Source organism: Hyla sarda, chromosome 2 (assembly GCF_029499605.1).
Source record: "Hyla sarda isolate aHylSar1 chromosome 2, aHylSar1.hap1, whole genome shotgun sequence".
In the NCBI taxonomy this organism is placed as follows: Eukaryota; Metazoa; Chordata; class Amphibia; order Anura; family Hylidae; genus Hyla; species Hyla sarda.
Genome location: NC_079190.1, coordinates 40,525,449 through 40,545,180, shown reverse-complemented (window position 1 = coordinate 40,545,180; position 19,732 = coordinate 40,525,449). Strand labels below are relative to the sequence as shown.

Here is a 19,732-nt window from a genome sequence, read left to right as displayed (position 1 = left end):
ATATTCACATGGCATAATATTTTGGAAACTACACCCCTTAAGGAATGTAACAAGGTGTACAGTGAGCCTTATCTACTTACAGGTGTTTGACGGCTTTTTATTAAAGTTGGATGTGTAAATGAAGAAAACATTTTTTTTTTACTAAAATGCATTTTGTTCCCTAAATTTTACATTTTTATAAGGGGTAATAGGAGAAAATGACCCCAAAATGTGTAACCCCATTTCTTCTGAGAATGGAAATACCCCATGTGTGGAAGTCAAGTGCTCTGCTGGCGCACTACAATGCTCAGAAGAGGAGGAGCGCCATTGAGCTTTTGGAAAGATAATTTGTTTGGAATGGTAGTCAGGGGCCATGTGCGTTTACAAAGTCCCCCGTGGTGCCAGAACAGTGGACCCCACACATGTGACCCAATTTTGGAAACTCCACCCCTCACAGAATTTAATAAGGGGTGCAGTGAGCATTAACACCCCACTGGCGTTTGACATATCTTTGGAACAGTGGGCTGTGCAAATGAAAAATTTAATGTTTCATTTTCAGGGACCACTGTTCCAAAAATCTGTCAGACACTTGTGGGGCATAAATGCTCACAGCACCCATGAGGGGTGTGGTTTCCAAAAGGGGGTCACATGTGGGTGGGTCCATTGGTTTGGAGCTATGGGGGCTTTGTAAACACACGTGGCCTTCAATTCCGGACAAATTTTCTCTTCAATATCCCAATGGCGCTCCTTCTCTTCTGAGCATTGTAGTTCGCCCACAGAGCACTTTACATCCACATATGGGGTATTTTCTTACTCAGGAGAAATGGGGTTAAACATTTTGGGGGGCTTTTTTCCTATTTCCCCTTGTGAAAATGAAAAATTTAGGGTAACACCAGCATTTTAGTGAAAAAAATCTTTTTTTTTCATTTTTCCATCCAACTTTAATGAAAATTTGTCAAACACCTGTGGGATGTTAAGGCTCACTATACCCCTTATCACCTTCCGTGAGGGGTATAGTTTCCAAAATGGGGTCACATGTGAGTATTTCTTTTTTTGCATTTATGTCAGAACCGCTGTAAAATCAGCCACCCTGTGCAAATCACCAATTTAGGCCTCAAATGTACATGGCACGCTCTCACTCCTGAACCTTGTTGTGCGCCAGCATAGCATTTTACGCATTTTACTCAGGAGAAATTGCGTTACAAATTTTGGGGGTCTTTTTTTCCTTTTACCGCTTGTGAAAATAAAAAGTATGGGGCAACACCAGCATGTTAGTGTAAACATTTAATTTTTTTTACACTAACAGGCTGGTGTAGCACCCAACTTTTCCTTTTCATAAGGGGTAAAAGGAGAAAAAGCCCCACAAAATTTTTAATGCAATTTCTCCCAAGTACGGAAATACCACATATGTGGCCCTAAACTGTTTCCTTGAAATACGACAGGGCTCCGAAGTGAATGAGAGCGCCATGCGCATTTGAGGACTAAATTAGGGATTGCATAGGGGTGGACATAGGGGTATTGTACGCCAGTGATTCCCAAACAGGGTGACTCCAGCTGTTGCTAAACTCCCAGCATGCCTGGACAGTCAGTGGCTGTCCAGAAATGCTGGGAGTTGTTGTTTTGCCACAGCTTGAGGCTCTGTTTTGGAAACACTGCTGTACAAAATGTTTTTCTTTTTTTATTGTGGGTAACAGTGTAAGGGAGTGTAGTGTAGTGTTTTTAGGGTACGTTCGCACTGACAGGTTTACAGCCAGCTTACCGCTAGGAGTTTGCACTGCGGAGAAATATTTGCCGCAGCCCAAACTTGAAGCAGGAAACTTACTTTAAACCTGCCTGTGTGAATGCACCCTGTACATTCACATGGGGGGGGGGGGGCAAACCTCCAGCTGTTTCAAAACTACAACTCCCAGCATGCACTGACTGACCTTGCATGCTGGGAGTTGTACTTTTGCAACAGCTGGAGGCACACTGGTTGGAAAACCTTCAGTTAGGTTCTGTTACCTAACTCAGTATTTTCCAACCAGTGTGCCTCCAGCTGTTGCAAAACTACAACTCCTAGCATGTAGTGATCACCGAAGGGCATGCTGGGAGATGTAGTTATGCAACAGATGGAGGTATGCAACAACAACTCTGCTGTTTGCTGTTTGGGCATGCTGGGATTTGCAGTTTTGCAATATCTGGAGGGCTACAGTTTATAGACCACTGCACAGTGATCTCCAAACCGTGGACCTCCAGATGTTGCAAAACTACAAATCCCAGCATGCCCAGACAGCAAACAGCTGTTTGGGCATGCTAGGAGTTGTAGTTTTGCAAGATCTGGAGGGATACAGTTTAGAGACCACTGTATAGTGGTCTCAAACTGTAGCCCTCCAGCTGTTGCAAAACTACATATTCCAGCATGCCCAAACAGCTGTCTGGGCATGCTGGGAGTTGTAGTTTTGCAACATCTGTAGGGGTAAAGTCTAGAGACCACTGAATAGTGGTCTCAGACTATAGCCCTCCAGATGTTGCTAGGCAACTTACCGATTTCCGTAGGATCCAGGGAGACGTCCTCTTCTGCCGCACGACATCGCTGCCCGCCGATCACCATCGCCCGCAGCCTCCGGATGGGTAAGTGGATCTTCTGCCCCCGTTCCTTTGTCGGTTCCCCGTTCTGCCCTGCCTATTGTGGATGGGCAGAACGGGGGCAACGAAAGTCAACCCCCCCCCCCGCCCCCGATCTGCGTCTAGACCACCAAGAGCAGGGATAGAAGGGGTGGCACTTCTGCCACCTCACTCCTATCCCTTCAGGGGGATAGTGGGTGTCTTAGACAACCACGATCCCCCTTATATTCTGGGTCGCCGGGTCACCATAGACCCATATGACCTGGAATCGGTGCAAATTGCAAGTGTGAATTCACTTGCGATTTGCGACGATCGCCAACATGGGGGGTATGATGACCCCTCTGAGCATTTGCGCGGGGTGCCTGCTGATCGATATCATTAGGCACCCCGATCCGGTCCCCGCCCGGCGCACGGCAGGGACTGAAATTCCCACGGGCGTATGGATAAGCCCTGGGTCCTGAAGTACCAGAAACCCAGGGCGTATCCATACGCCCTAGGTCCTTAAGGGGTTAAACCTAATTTACATTTCAACCCATGATGGTGTCATGCTAAGCAGACCACATTATGCCAGTGCAGAACCCTGTGATGTGCTTTCTGACTCTTCCCCAATGGCAGGTGTTAAGAGAAGGATGAGACATGTTTTTTTTATATATATAAATATATATATTTATTAAGAATAATACACAGGATAAATGTCCGTTCTCGGCTCCCCGGCTGTAGTCATAGGCCTCAGTCTTCACTATTCCACTGGAGGGTTCTGTTCCGGGTCCGGTATCTTGGTCCTCAGGCTGACGTTAATGTCATTTCTGGAAATCTTCAATGACAGATGCTGAAAATCTGTGTAGCTGGTCACTTGGTATAACGTGACGCCGCAAAATCCCAGGTATTCAGCCACCAAGACGGGGACATAGATAATCGCCTCGCAGTGTCCGGTGCACAGCTCCATATAGAAGGAGACCTGACCAGCACTGAAGAGCAGCAGTACCACAGAAGTCACTAAGGTGGAGGCCAGCCTTATATGGCAAAGAATCCGGCTGCTGTAGGACCTTTTGTAAAGGAATCCAGCTTGGCACATATTATATATGGCTCCACAAAAAAATGCCATACCTGAGCTGATCCTGTGTATTGTAGGATTGTTCCCCATAGTAAATACGCCATTCAGGGCTGTTCCTATGCACACGATGCATCCTAAGGTAAACAAGATCTTCTGGTAAATCCTAAAATGCTTTGCAGATGGTTCAGAGCGCAGGAACATAAATCGGTACTGCAGGTAGGCGACGGCAACTCCTATGATGGGTGCACCAAAGAACACAACCTTATATATTATCCACTCAGGATGTCCTACAGCCGTGTCACTGATAAACGGCTGTCTGTTATGTCCTAGGGCGATGGTCAAGGTGACAACAGTGCTGAGGCCCAAAAGGTTCCATGTGACCCAAAGGAGAGGCAAGAACCCTAATCCCTGGATCTCCATGGCACAAAGAAACAACAAAAAATCGCTGAGATAAAGGAAAGATTCGCTAAGCAAAAGCCGCTGTCTCTGTCCAACTCTCTCTGTGTAATCAGATTGTCAGGCAGGTTTTTCTATAGGCTCGGAACTCGATGATGTCACATCTGTGATGTCATTCTTTGGTTTATCTCGGAAACACCATCATGCTGCATACTGATTGGTCCGCAGTGTTGTAGATCTTTATGCAGACAATCCTGGCATCACATTTGCTGATATTTAGTGTTTCCACAGTCAAGTAAAACTAGTAATGGCTGAATCCACATTTCAACAGGGTTTTCCAAAATCTCTTTCAACATGAATTCATCTGAATATAACCTTATGTGTCTGTAATTCTGCCAATTCTCTTCTTTTACTACAAAGGTTAATGTTTTGTCAGATATACAACATATAAAAAGGTTTTTATTCTGACAGTTCCATTTAAATAAACCTGCAGGTCTGTACCTTATATGTATTAACATTTCTGTGACTGCTCGGTGGTTAAAAAAAACAAACAAAAAATACATTTCAGATGGGGTTGTACTTGGATATATTTGTACATTTGTAGGTGTCCACATTATATTTTATTGTTTTCTGTGTAAAGTCCAATACAAAAGAAAATATGTAGAAAAGAATTATGGACTTTTTTCCTTAGTTTTTTTTATATAGCTCTTTTAAAAGAAACCAAGAATATGTCAGTACAATTTTATATATATTTATATGCTTTTCTAACATACATATTATTACACCAGATCTTTGGGTCAGCTGATTGACAGCCCTTCTTTAGTTACACAATATAACTGTATCTTGGCCCCCACACATCACATGGTAACAGTACCTACTGTGTCCATCGGTTTCATGGCCGTCCTGTGGGGGCTACACACGACCACTTTCACCCCCTTTCCTTATGTTTATAATTAAAAGTTCATAAAAAAATGTTTGTGGAAGGAAAACAAATAAAATAAAACTCAACCTGTCTTCTCAGTCAGCTCCCCCCCCCCCCCATCCTCCTCTGGTGACATATTGACCATAGAGCCGGAATCAGGGTCTTGCACTATGGATTAATAGCACGTGCCTCATTGGTCTGTGTAGATTATTGAGGTCTGGTGAGCTCCTATATTTGCAAATAACTTAAAAAATGTGCAGTTTAAACATGGTAATAGGTAATTTCCCATTGGCAGGGCCGGTTTTAGGCTTAGCGTGGCCCTAGGCAAAATCAAAAGTGGGGCCCCAAAAGTCGTAATAGTGCACTAACCAGATTTGCACATTTTTGGTCACTTCAAATACCATAAAAATATCTAAAAAAAAAGCAATTGAAAAGTCCCATCAAAACAAAAATGGTACCGATAAAAACTACAAATCACAGCGCAAAAAATGACCTCATACATCCCCATTTACAGAAAAATAAAATAGTTATAGGGATCAGAATAGTACAATTTTATATTTTTGTATAGTTCCCCCACATTAGGTTGGTGTCACGATGCCGGCTGGCAGGTAGTGGATCCTCTGTGCCAGAGAGGGATTGGCGTGGACCGTGCTAGTGGACCGGTTCTAAGCCACTACTGGTTTTCACCAGAGCCCGCCGCAAAGCGGGATGGTCTTGCTGCGGCGGTAGTGACCAGGTCGTATCCACTAGCAACGGCTCACCTCTCTGGCTGCTGAAGATAGGCGCGGTACAAGGGAGTAGGCAAAAGCAAGGTCGGACGTAGCAGAAGGTCGGGGCAGGCAGCAAGGATCGTAGTCAGGGGCAACGGCAGAAGGTCTGGAAACACAGGCAAGGAACACACAAGGAACGCTTTCACTGGCACTAAGGCAACAAGATCCGGCCAGGGAGTGCAGGGGAAGTGAGGTGATATAGGGAAGTGCACAGGTGAACACAGTAATTGGAACCACTGCGCCAATCAGCGGCGCAGTGGCCCTTTAAATCGCAGAGACCCGCGCGCGCCCTAGGGAGCGGGGCCGCGCGCGCCGGGACAGAACAGACGGAGAGCGAGTCAGGTAGGGGAGCCGGGGTGCGCATCGCGAGCGGGCGCTACCCGCATCGCGAATCGCATCCCGGCTGGCAGCGGAATCGCAGCGCCCCGGGTCAGAGGACGTGACCGGAGCGCTGCCGCGGGGAGAGTGAAGCGAGCGCTCCGGGGAGGAGCGGGGACCCGGAGCGCTCGGCGTAACAGTACCCCCCCCCCTTGGGTCTCCCCCTCTTCTTAGAGCCTGAGAACCTGAGGAGCAAACTTTTGTCTAGGATGTTGTCCTCAGGTTCCCAGGATCTCTCTTCAGGACCACAACCCTCCCAGTCCACTAAAAAAAAATTTTTCCCTCTGACCTTTTTGGCAGCTAAAATTTCCTTGACCGAGAAGACGTCCGAGGAGCCGGAAACAGGAGTGGGAGGAACAGATTTGGGAGAAAAACGGTTGAGGATGAGTGGTTTGAGAAGAGAGACGTGAAAGGCATTAGGGATACGAAGAGAGGGAGGAAGAAGAAGTTTATAAGAGACAGGATTAATTTGACACAAAACTTTGAAAGGACCAAGATAGCGTGGTCCCAACTTGTAGCTAGGGACACGGAAGCGGACATATTTAGCGGAGAGCCATACCTTGTCTCCAGGGGAAAAAACGGGGGGAGCTCTTCTTTTCTTATCCGCGAACTTCTTCATGCGTGATGAAGCCTGTAAGAGAGAATTTTGGGTCTCTCTCCATATGATGGAAAGGTCACGAGAAATTTCATCCACAGCGGGCAGACCAGAGGGCAAGGGAGTAGGGAGGGGGGGAAGAGGGTGACGGCCGTACACCACGAAAAATGGGGATTTGGAGGAAGACTCAGAGACCCTGAAGTTATACGAGAATTCGGCCCATGGGAGGAGATCTGCCCAGTCATCCTGGCGGGAGGAAACAAAATGTCGCAAATAATCACCCAAGATCTGGTTAATCCTTTCTACTTGTCCATTGGACTGGGGATGATATGCAGAAGAAAAATTTAATTTAATCTTGAGTTGTTTACAGAGAGCCCTCCAGAATTTAGACACGAATTGGACGCCTCTATCCGAGACAATCTGCGTAGGCAACCCGTGAAGACGAAAAATGTGTACAAAAAATTGTTTAGCCAACTGAGGCGCAGAAGGAAGACCAGGAAGAGGGATGAAATGTGCCATTTTGGAGAATCGATCAACGACCACCCAAATAACAGTGTTGCCACGGGAAGGGGGTAAATCAGTAATAAAATCCATACCAATCAGAGACCAAGGCTGTTCGGGGACAGGCAGAGGATGAAGAAAACCAGCGGGCTTCTGGCGAGGAGTCTTATCCCGGGCACAGATAGTGCAGGCTCGCACAAAGTCCGCAACATCCGTCTCCAGAGTCGGCCACCAATAGAAGCGGGAGATGAGTTGCACAGATTTCTTGATACCCGCATGACCTGCGAGATGGGAGGAGTGACCCCATTTGAGGATTCCGAGGCGTTGGCGAGGAGAAACAAAGGTCTTTCCTGGAGGAGTCTGCCTGATGGAGGCAGGAGAAGTGGAGATCAGGCAGTCAGGTGGAATGATGTGTTGCGGAGAGAGTTCAACTTCTGAGGCATCCGAGGAACGAGAGAGAGCATCGGCCCTAATGTTCTTATCGGCAGGACGAAAGTGAATCTCAAAATTAAATCGGGCAAAGAACAGAGACCACCGGGCCTGGCGAGGATTCAGCCGTTGGGCAGACTGGAGGTAGGAGAGGTTTTTGTGGTCGGTGTAGATAATAACAGGAGAACTTGATCCCTCCAGCAAATGCCTCCATTCCTCAAGTGCTAATTTAATGGCCAGAAGCTCTCGATCCCCGATGGAGTAGTTCCTCTCCGCTGGAGAGAAGGTCCTAGAGAAAAAACCACAAGTGACAGCATGCCCGGAAGAATTTTTTTGTAGAAGAACAGCTCCAGCTCCCACTGAGGAGGCATCAACCTCCAATAGGAAGGGTTTGGAAGGGTCAGGTCTGGAGAGGACGGGAGCCGAAGAAAAGGCAGACTTGAGTCGTTTAAAGGCGTCTTCTGCTTGAGGAGGTAGAGTCTCAGCTTGTTTTTTGCAGAAAACATCCGCGAAGTCCATATAGGCCTTAGGGAGACCGGTTACTGGAGGAACCACAGAGTTACGGCAAGGGTTACTGGGAACCGGTTTTAGACAGTTCTTGGAACAAGAGGACCCCCAACTCTTGATCTCCCCAGTGGACCAATCCAGGGTAGGGGAATGAAGTTGAAGCCAGGGAAGTCCAAGGAGAATTTCCGAGGTGCAATTGGGGAGGACCAAAAGTTCAATCCTCTCATGATGAGATCCGATGCTCATAAGAAGGGGCTCCGTGCGGAAACGTATGGTACAGTCCAATCTTTCATTATTTACACAATTGATGTAGAGGGGTCTGGCGAGACTGGTCACCGGGATGTTGAACCTGTTGACGAGAGAGGCCAAAATAAAATTTCCTGCAGATCCAGAGTCCAAGAAGGCCACTGTAGAGAAGGAGAAGGCAGAGGCAGACATCCGCACAGGCACAGTAAGACGTGGAGAAGCAGAGTAGACATCAAGGACTGTCTCACCCTTGTGCGGAGTCAGCGTACGTCTTTCCAGGCGGGGAGGACGGATAGGACAATCTCTCAGGAAGTGTTCGGTACTAGCACAGTACAGGCAGAGGTTCTCCATACGGCGTCGTGTCCTCTCTTGAGGTGTCAGGCGAGACCGGTCGACCTGCATAGCCTCCACGGCGGGAGGCACAGGAACAGATTGCAGGGGACCAGAGGAGAGAGGAGCCGAGGAGGAGAAACGCCTCGTGCGAACAGAGTCCATATCTTGGCGGAGTTCCTGACGCCTTTCGGAAAAACGCATGTCAATGCGAGTGGCTAGGTGAATAAGTTCATGTAGATTAGCAGGAATTTCTCGTGCGGCCAGAACATCTTTAATGTTGCTGGATAGGCCTTTTTTGAAGGTCGCGCAGAGGGCCTCATTATTCCAGGACAATTCTGAAGCAAGAGTACGGAATTGTACGGCATACTCGCCAACGGAAGAATTACCCTGGACCAGGTTCAACAGGGCAGTCTCAGCAGAAGAGGCTCGGGCAGGTTCCTCAAAGACACTTCGGATTTCCGAGAAGAAGGAGTGTACAGAGGCAGTGACGGGGTCATTGCGGTCCCAGAGCGGTGTGGCCCATGACAGGGCTTTTCCGGACAGAAGGCTGACTACGAAAGCCACCTTAGACCTTTCAGTGGGAAACAGGTCCGACATCATCTCCAGATGCAGGGAACATTGGGAAAGAAAGCCACGGCAAAACTTAGAGTCCCCATCAAATTTATCCGGCAAGGATAAGCGTATCCCAGGAGCGGCCACTCGCTGCGGAGGAGGTGCAGGAGCTGGCGGAGGAGATGACTGCTGAAGCTGTGGTAGTAACTGTTGTAGCATAACGGTCAGTTGAGACAGCTGTTGGCCTTGTTGCGCTATCTGTTGTGACTGCTGGGCGACCACCGTGGTGAGGTCAGCGACAACTGGCAGAGGAACTTCAGCGGGATCCATGGCCGGATCTACTGTCACGATGCCGGCTGGCAGGTAGTGGATCCTCTGTGCCAGAGAGGGATTGGTGTGGACCGTGCTAGTGGACCGGTTCTAAGCCACTACTGGTTTTCACCAGAGCCCGCCGCAAAGCGGGATGGTCTTGCTGCGGCGGTAGTGACCAGGTCGTATCCACTAGCAACGGCTCACCTCTCTGGCTGCTGAAGATAGGCGCGGTACAAGGGAGTAGGCAAAAGCAAGGTCGGACGTAGCAGAAGGTCGGGGCAGGCAGCAAGGATCGTAGTCAGGGGCAACGGCAGAAGGTCTGGAAACACAGGCAAGGAACACACAAGGAACGCTTTCACTGGCACTAAGGCAACAAGATCCGGCCAGGGAGTGCAGGGGAAGTGAGGTGATATAGGGAAGTGCACAGGTGAACACAGTAATTGGAACCACTGCGCCAATCAGCGGCGCAGTGGCCCTTTAAATCGCAGAGACCCGGCGCGCGCGCGCCCTAGGGAGCGGGGCCGCGCGCGCCGGGACAGAACAGACGGAGAGCGAGTCAGGTAGGGGAGCCGGGGTGCGCATCGCGAGCGGGCGCTACCCGCATCGCGAATCGCATCCCGGCTGGCAGCGGAATCGCAGCGCCCCGGGTCAGAGGACGTGACCGGAGCGCTGCCGCGGGGAGAGTGAAGCGAGCGCTCCGGGGAGGAGCGGGGACCCGGAGCGCTCGGCGTAACAGTTGGCAGTATAGTTCCCACACATTAGATAGGCAGTATAGTTCCCCCACATTAGGTTGACAGTATAGTTCCCCCCACATTAGATTGGCAGTATAGTTCCCCCACATTAGGTTGGAAGTATAGTTCCCCCACATTAGGTTGGCAGTATAGTTCCCCCACATTAGGTTGGCAGTATAGTTCCCCCACATTAGGTTGTAGTTTCCCCACATTAGGTTGGCAGTATAGTTCCCCCCACATTAGTTTGTAGTTCCCCCACATTAGGTTGGCAGTATGTACCCCCACATTAGGTTGGCAGTATGTTCCCCCACATTAGGGTTGGCAGTATGTTCCCCCACACATTATGTTGCAGTCCCCCCCATTAGGTTGGCAGTATGTTCCCCCACATTAGGTTGGCAGAATAGTTCCCCCACATTAGGCTGGCAGTATAGTTCCCCCATATTAGGCTGTCAGTTTATTCCCCCAAATTAGGTTGGCAGTATATTCCCCCACAGAAATACAGCCTACAACCATATATAGTGTATGGCTGGAGGCTGTATGTCTATGTATTGCCCTGCTTCAGTGCTCTGACCACCGCTCCTCATAGCTTATAGGCCATAGCAGTAGGTGCAAACTTGTGACCAGGAAAGATCTTTCAGGACATAGGGATGTCCTTAAAAGTGATGGGGGGAATTAACCTGGGGGGGGGGGCAAAATCCCCATTGCCAATCCCTCCTCTCCCCCCCCCCCCCCCGGATCTGCCACTGATACTTACACTACCAATACTGCCAGGGCCATCTTTAACTTTGATTGGACCCTGGGCAAGCAATTTTTTTGCCCCACTCCCCCCCCCCCCCCCCATTTTTACAACCGTAGGCAAAAGCTAATTTTGCTGCCCCTTCACTCCACCCTTCACTTCCACATTACTACTGGGGTGACACACTGTAACATACCTCATCCTCAAGTAATCACCTTACTACTGGGGTGACACACTGTAACAAACCTCCTCCTCATGTCATCTCCTTACTAATGGGGTGACACACTGTAACAAACCTCCTCCTCATGTAGTCTCCTTACTACTGGGGTGACACACTGTAACAAACCTCCTCATGTAATCTCCTTACTACTGGGCTGAACCACTGTAACAAACCTCCTCCTCATGTAATCTCCTTACTACTGGGGTGAGACACTGTAACAAACCTCCTCCTCATGAAATCACCTTACTACTGGGATGACACACTGTAACAAACCTCCTCCTCATGTAATCTCCTTACTACTGGGGTGACACACTGTAACAAACCTCCTCCTCATGTAATCTCCTTACTACTGGGGTGACACACTGTAACAAACCTCATACACACATCATACATACATACATCATAGATACACATCTAACACACATCATACATACACATAAATATATCATGCACACATCATACAAAATCATACACATACATATATACAATACACATCTCCAACCCAAAGCCTCTCCTTACCCGGGTTGGCTGAGGCTGCGTTGCTTCTGCCCCAGGGTCACATCAGTAGGGGCTCCCAGTAGCCTCTGGCCTCCTCAGCCCTGCAGGGCCGCACATAGTAGAAGTAAATAAAAAAAGTGCTGGCCCGGGCCCCCGAGTAGTGGAGCGCAAGCAGGATGTGAGGGGGATTTACTAGTGGAGCGCTGAGCGTGGTGACGTCTCTTCCAGAATGCTCAGGACAGGGGGAGGAGTGTCTGTGCCTTATGCCCTGAATACTGCATTTTACACAAATTCGCATTTTACATAATGCCACGATTTTACCGCGATTTTGCGCAAAATGGAGTATTGTTAGTACTGCACAACTGTCGCACCTAATGTGATTTGCACTAGTGTGACAATGAGCAAAAAAAACTTGCCAGTTCTTTAGAAGTACACTGGACCCTAAATACACCACCTAGCAGCAACCTAGCTGTCACTTTTCCTATACAGCAGGAGCAGCTTCTCTAACCCTCCACTTCCTAAGCCTGCAGCATGCTGAATGAGGCTAAAATGGCGTCCGTGAAAGAGGTAGGAGGGTCTGGAAGGGAGGGACTGATGCTGATTGGCTGTAATGTGTCTGCTGACTCTGACTCACAGGGTCAAAGTTTACTTAAATGTTAAAGTATAGGGGGCGGATCGAACTTCACATATGTTCGCCCGGCGATATGAACATGCTAAGTTCGCCGGGAACTGTTCGCGGGCGAACAATTCGCGACATCTCTATTTGGGTGCAGTGTGGTGATCCTAACTACTATATGTTGGGAGTGCGGGAGGCACACTACAATATGGTGGCAGTATAGAGGCCTAACTGCTATATGTTAGCACTGAGGGGACCTAAGTACTATATTGGGGAAGTGTGGGGGACCTAACTACTATATAGGAGCATAAGGGAACACAAGACCTGCAGACCATTGAAGACAACTATAAGGCTCATGTGGCCCTTGGTGAAAATTAGTTTGACACCTCTGCTCTACAGGGCTAAAAGTCTGTTTTTAGATTTCTTTTTAACATAATGTCATATGGAAAGCCAAACATTTCTGATACGAGATCTCTTCAGTTGCCTAAAAGCAGTAGGTTAATGGTTGAACAACCACTAAATGGTCATCTGGTGAACTGTTTTTTTGCCACCAGTGCAATTATACACATTTTAGTCCAAATTAGTTGTTACAGTCCATTCAAACTTACTGTACAGTTCACTTGGTGCCAACTAATCGGGGGTAGATGAAGACTTCCAAATATAAGAAAAAAACCATTTTCATTAGAAATATGTCAATGAGCAGATCAGAGATCTGTAACCATGACAAGCTGGCTGCCTCTACATCTAGAGGAAATAAGGTTTTACCATGAGGGTACATTCCCACACGGCGTATTTGCTGCGTATTTGCTGCGTATTTGCTGCTGCGTATTTTATTTTCTCTGTTGAAGTCAATGGGTAGGAAAATACGCAGCACCAAATACGCAGCAAATACGCAGCAAAATACGCCGCGTGGGAACGTACCCTAAGTATGGAAGAGGATTCTTCTTAACCCCTTAAGGACCCAGCCCATTTATACCTTAAGGACCCGGCCATTTTTTGAACATCTGACCACTGTCACTTTAAGCATTAATAACTCTGAGATGCTTTTACTTTTCATTCTGATTCCGAGATTTTTTCGTGACATATTCTACTCTATGTTAGTGGTAAAATTTTGTTGATACTTGCATCATTTCTTGGTGAAAAATTCCAAAATTTGATGAAAAAACTTTGAAGCTCTCTTCTTATAAGGAAAATGGATATTCCAAATCAATTATATATTGATTCACATATACAATATGTCTACTTTATGTTTGCATCATAAAGTTGACATGTTTTATTACTTTCGGAAGACATCAGAGGGCTTCAAAGTTCAGCAGCAATTTTCAGATTTTCACAAAATTTTCAAAATCGGAATTTTTCAGAACCAGTTCAGTTTTTAAGTGGATTTGAAGGGCCTTCATATTAGAAATACCCCACAAATGACCCCATTATAATAACCGCACCACTCAAAGTATCCAAAATGACATTCAGTAAGTGTGTTAACCCTTTAGGTGTTTCACAGGAATAGCAACAAAGTGAAAGAGAAAATTCTAAATCTTCATTTTTTACACTTGCATATTCTTGTAGACACAGTTTTTGAATTTTTACAAGTGGTAATAAGAGAAAAAGCCACCCAAAATTTGTAACCCAATTTCTCTCAAGTAAGGAAATACCTCATATGTGTATGTCAAGTGTTCGGCGGGCACAGTAGAGGACTCAGAAGGGTAGGAGCAACAATTGGATTTTGGAGAATGAATTTTGCTGAAAAGGTTTTTGGGGGGCATGTCGCATTTGGAAAGCCCTTATGGTGCCAGAACAGCAGAAAACCCCACATGGCATACCATTTTGGAAACTACACCCCTCAAGGCACGTAAAAAGGGGTCCAGTTAGCCTTAACACCCCACAGGTGTTTGACGACTTTTCGTTAAAATTGGATGTGTAAATGAAAAAAAAACATTTTCACTAAAGTGCAGTTTTTTCCCCAAATTTACCATTTTTTTACAAAAGGTAATGGGAGAAAATGCCCTCCAAAATGTGTAACCCCATCTCTTATGAGTATGGAAATACCCCATGTTAGGACGTAAAATGCTCTGCGGGCGAACTACAATGCTCAGAAGAGAAGGAGTCACATTTGGCTTTTTGAAAGCAAATTTTGCTGTAATGTTTTTTTGGGGGCATGTCGCATTTAGGAAGCCCCTGTGCTGCCAGAACAGCAAAAAATATTCACATGGCATAATATTTTGGAAACTACACCCCTTAAGGAATGTAACAAGGTGTACAGTGAGCCTTATCTACTTACAGGTGTTTGACGGCTTTTTATTAAAGTTGGATGTGTAAATGAAGAAAACATTTTTTTTTTACTAAAATGCATTTTGTTCCCTAAATTTTACATTTTTATAAGGGGTAATAGGAGAAAATGACCCCAAAATGTGTAACCCCATTTCTTCTGAGAATGGAAATACCCCATGTGTGGAAGTCAAGTGCTCTGCTGGCGCACTACAATGCTCAGAAGAGGAGGAGGGCCATTGAGCTTTTGGAAAGATAATTTGTTTGGAATGGTAGTCAGGGGCCATGTGCGTTTACAAAGCCCCCCGTGGTGCCAGAACAGTGGACCCCACACATGTGACCCCATTTTGGAAACTACACCCCTCACAGAATTTAATAAGGGGTGCAGTGAGCATTAACACCCCACTGGCGTTTGACATATCTTTGGAACAGTGGGCTGTGCAAATGAAAAATTAAATTTTTCATTTTCAGGGACCACTGTTCCAAAAATCTGTCAGACACTTGTGGGGCATAAATGCTCACAGCACCCATGAGGGGTGTGTTTTCCAAAAGGGGGTCACATGTGGGTGGGTCCATTGGTTTGGAGCTATGGGGGCTTTGTAAACACACGTGGCCTTCAATTCCGGACAAATTTTCTCTTCAATATCCCAATGGCGCTCCTTCTCTTCTGAGCATTGTAGTTCGCCCACAGAGCACTTTACATCCACATATGGGGTATTTTCTTACTCAGGAGAAATGGGGTTAAACATTTTGGGGGGCTTTTTTCCTATTTCCCCTTGTGAAAATGAAAAATTTAGGGTAACACCAGCATTTTAGTGAAAAAAATCTTTTTTTTTCATTTTTCCATCCAACTTTAATGAAAATTTGTCAAACACCTGTGGGATGTTAAGGCTCACTATACCCCTTATCACCTTCCGTGAGGGGTATAGTTTCCAAAATGGGGTCACATGTGAGTATTTCTTTTTTTGCATTTATGTCAGAACCGCTGTAAAATCAGCCACCCTGTGCAAATCACCAATTTAGGCCTCAAATGTACATGGCACGCTCTCACTCCTGAACCTTGTTGTGCGCCAGCATAGCATTTTACGCATTTTACTCAGGAGAAATTGCGTTACAAATTTTGGGGGTCTTTTTTTCCTTTTACTGCTTGTGAAAATAAAAAGTATGGGGCAACACCAGCATGTTAGTGTAAACATTTAATTTTTTTTACACTAACAGGCTGGTGTAGCACCCAACTTTTCCTTTTCATAAGGGGTAAAAGGAGAAAAAGCCCCACAAAATTTTTAATGCAATTTCTCCCAAGTACGGAAATACCACATATGTGGCCCTAAACTGTTTCCTTGAAATACGACAGGGCTCCGAAGTGAATGAGAGCGCCATGCGCATTTGAGGACTAAATTAGGGATTGCATAGGGGTGGACATAGGGGTATTGTACGCCAGTGATTCCCAAACAGGGTGACTCCAGCTGTTGCTAAACTCCCAGCATGCCTGGACAGTCAGTGGCTGTCCAGAAATGCTGGGAGTTGTTGTTTTGCCACAGCTAGAGGCTCTGTTTTGGAAACACTGCTGTACAAAATGTTTTTCTTTTTTTATTGTGGGTAACAGTGTAAGGGAGTGTAGTGTAGTGTTTTTAGGGTATGTTCGCACTGACAGGTTTACAGCGAGCTTACCGCTAGGAGTTTGCACTGCGGAGAAATATTTGCCGCAGCCCAAACTTGAAGCAGGAAACTTACTTTAAACCTGCCTGTGTGAATGCACCCTGTACATTCACATGGGGGGGGGGGGGGGGCAAACCTCCAGCTGTTTCAAAACTACAACTCCCAGCATGCACTGACTGACCTTGCATGCTGGGAGTTGTACTTTTGCAACAGCTGGAGGCACACTGGTTGGAAAACCTTCAGTTAGGTTCTGATACCTAACTCAGTATTTTCCAACCAGTGTGCCTCCAGCTGTTGCAAAACTACAACTCCTAGCATGTAGTGATCACCGAAGGGCATGCTGGGAGATGTAGTTATGCAACAGATGGAGGTATGCAACAACAACTCTGCTGTTTGCTGTTTGGGCATGCTGGGATTTGCAGTTTTGCAATATCTGGAGGGCTACAGTTTATAGACCACTGCACAGTGATCTCCAAACCGTGGACCTCCAGATGTTGCAAAACTACAAATCCCAGCATGCCCAGACAGCAAACAGCTGTTTGGGCATGCTAGGAGTTGTAGTTTTGCAAGATCTGGAGGGATACAGTTTAGAGACCACTGTATAGTGGTCTCAAACTGTAGCCCTCCAGCTGTTGCAAAACTACATATTCCAGCATGCCCAAACAGCTGTCTGGGCATGCTGGGAGTTGTAGTTTTGCAACATCTGTAGGGGTAAAGTCTAGAGACCACTGAATAGTGGTCTCAGACTATAGCCCTCCAGATGTTGCTAGGCAACTTACCGATTTCCGTAGGATCCAGGGAGACGTCCTCTTCTGCCGCACGACATCGCTGCCCGCCGATCACCATCGCCCGCAGCCTCCGGATGGGTAAGTGGATCTTCTGCCCCCGTTCCTTTGTCGGTTCCCCGTTCTGCCCTGCCTATTGTGGATGGGCAGAACGGGGGCAACGAAAGTCAACCCCCCCCCCCGCCCCCGATCTGCGTCTAGACCACCAAGAGCAGGGATAGAAGGGGTGGCACTTCTGCCACCTCACTCCTATCCCTTCAGGGGGATAGTGGGTGTCTTAGACAACCACGATCCCCCTTATATTCTGGGTCGCCGGGTCACCATAGACCCGTATGACCTGGAATCGGTGCAAAAAGTGTGAATTCACTTGCGATTTGCGCCGATCGCCAACATGGGGGGTATGATGACCCCTCTGAGCATTTGCGCGGGGTGCCTGCTGATCGATATCATTAGGCACCCCGATCCGGTCCCCGCCCGGCGCACGGCAGGGACTGAAATTCCCACGGGCGTATGGATAAGCCCTGGGTCCTGAAGTACCAGAAACCCAGGGCGTATCCATACGCCCTAGGTCCTTAAGGGGTTAAACCTAATTTACATTTCAACCCATGATGGTGTCATGCTAAGCAGACCACATTATGCCAGTGCTGAACCCTGTGATGTGCTTTCTGACTCTTCCCCAATGGCAGGTGTTAAGAGAAGGATGAGACATGTTTTTTTTATATATATAAATATATATATTTATTAAGAATAATACACAGGATAAATGTCCGTTCTCGGCTCCCCGGCTGTAGTCATAGGCCTCAGTCTTCACTATTCCACAGGAGGGTTCTGTTCCGGGTCCGGTATCTTGGTCCTCAGGCTGACGTTAATGTCATTTCTGGAAATCTTCAATGACAGATGCTGAAAATCTGTGTAGCTGGTCACTTGGTATAACGTGACGCCGCAAAATCCCAGGTATTCAGCCACCAAGACGGGGACATAGATAATCGCCTCGCAGTGTCCGGTGCACAGCTCCATATAGAAGGAGACCTGACCAGCACTGAAGAGCAGCAGTACCACAGAAGTCACTAAGGTGGAGGCCAGCCTTATATGGCAAAGAATCCGGCTGCTGTAGGACCTTTTGTAAAGGAATCCAGCTTGGCACATATTATATATGGCTCCACAAAAAAATGCCATACCTGAGCTGATCCTGTGTATTGTAGGATTGTTCCCCATAGTAAATACGCCATTCAGGGCTGTTCCTATGCACACGATGCATCCTAAGGTAAACAAGATCTTCTGGTAAATCCTAAAATGCTTTGCAGATGGTTCAGAGCGCAGGAACATAAATCGGTACTGCAGGTAGGCGACGGCAACTCCTATGATGGGTGCACCAAAGAACACAACCTTATATATTATCCACTCAGGATGTCCTACAGCCGTGTCACTGATAAACGGCTGTCTGTTATGTCCTAGGGCGATGGTCAAGGTGACAACAGTGATGAGGCCCAAAAGGTTCCATGTGACCCAAAGGAGAGGCAAGAACCCTAATCCCTGGATCTCCATGGCACAAAGAAACAACAAAAAATCGCTGAGATAAAGGAAAGATTCGCTAAGCAAAAGCCGCTGTCTCTGTCCAACTCTCTCTGTGTAATCAGATTGTCAGGCAGGTTTTTCTATAGGCTCGGAACTCGATGATGTCACATCTGTGATGTCATTCTTTGGTTTATCTCGGAAACACCATCATGCTGCATACTGATTGGTCCTCAGTGTTGTAGATCTTTATGCAGACAATCCTGGCATCACATTTGCTGATATTTAGTGTTTCCACAGTCAAGTAAAACTAGTAATGGCTGAATCCACATTTCAACAGGGTTTTCCAAAATCTCTTTCAACAAGAATTCATCTGAATATAACCTTATGTATCTGTAATTCTGCCAATTCTCTTCTTTTACTACAAAGGTTAATGTTTTGTCAGATGTACAACATATAAAAAGGTTTTTATTCTGACAGTTACATTTAAATAAACCTGCAGGTCTGTACCTTATATGTATTAACATTTCTGTGACTGCTCAGTGGTTAAAAAAACAAACAAAAAATACATTTCAGATGGGGTTGTACTTGGATATATTTGTACATTTGTAGGTGTCCACATTATATTTTATTGTTTTCTGTGTAAAGTCCAATACAAAAGAAAATATGTAGAAAAGAATTATGGACTTTTTTCCTTAGTTTTTTTTATATAGCTCTTTTAAAAGAAACCAAGAATATGTCAGTACAATTTTATATATATTTATATGCTTTTCTAACATACATATTATTACACCAGATCTTTGGGTCAGCTGATTGACAGCCCTTCTTTAGTTACACAATATAACTGTATCTTGGCCCCCACACATCACATGGTAACAGTACCTACTGTGTCCATCGGTTTCATGGCCGTCCTGTGGGGGCTACACACAACCACTTTCACCCCCTTTCCTTATGTTTATAATTAAAAGTTCATTAAAAAAATGTTTGTGGAAGGAAAACAAATAAAATAAAACTCAACCTGTCTCAGTCAGCAAGGGAAGAACACAAGTACCAGAGGTAGTATTTTTATTCTGTTACTTTGATATTTTTATTAATCTACCTATATGTTTTGCTTTTAAAACCTTGTATAACC

The 19,732-nt window shown here is 46.4% G+C and overlaps 2 protein-coding genes across 2 annotated transcripts; both read right to left on the bottom strand.

Moving 5' to 3' along the window:
- Positions 1–3,322: 3,322 nt before the first annotated feature.
- On the bottom strand, positions 3,323–4,057 carry LOC130357362 (DNA damage-regulated autophagy modulator protein 1-like). Its single transcript, XM_056560050.1, has one exon. The coding sequence runs from the start codon at positions 4,055–4,057 to the stop codon at positions 3,323–3,325; it is 735 nt and encodes a 244-aa protein (XP_056416025.1).
- Positions 4,058–17,898: 13,841 nt separating this feature from the next.
- On the bottom strand, positions 17,899–18,633 carry LOC130357361 (DNA damage-regulated autophagy modulator protein 1-like). Its single transcript, XM_056560049.1, has one exon. The coding sequence runs from the start codon at positions 18,631–18,633 to the stop codon at positions 17,899–17,901; it is 735 nt and encodes a 244-aa protein (XP_056416024.1).
- Positions 18,634–19,732: the final 1,099 nt, after the last annotated feature.

Bases quoted from the DNA above. Each gene is read 5' to 3' on its own strand.
- LOC130357362 (XM_056560050.1), bottom strand. From the start codon at position 4,057: ATGGAGATCCAGGGATTAGGGTTCTTGCCTCTCCTTTGGGTCACATGG.
- LOC130357361 (XM_056560049.1), bottom strand. From the start codon at position 18,633: ATGGAGATCCAGGGATTAGGGTTCTTGCCTCTCCTTTGGGTCACATGG.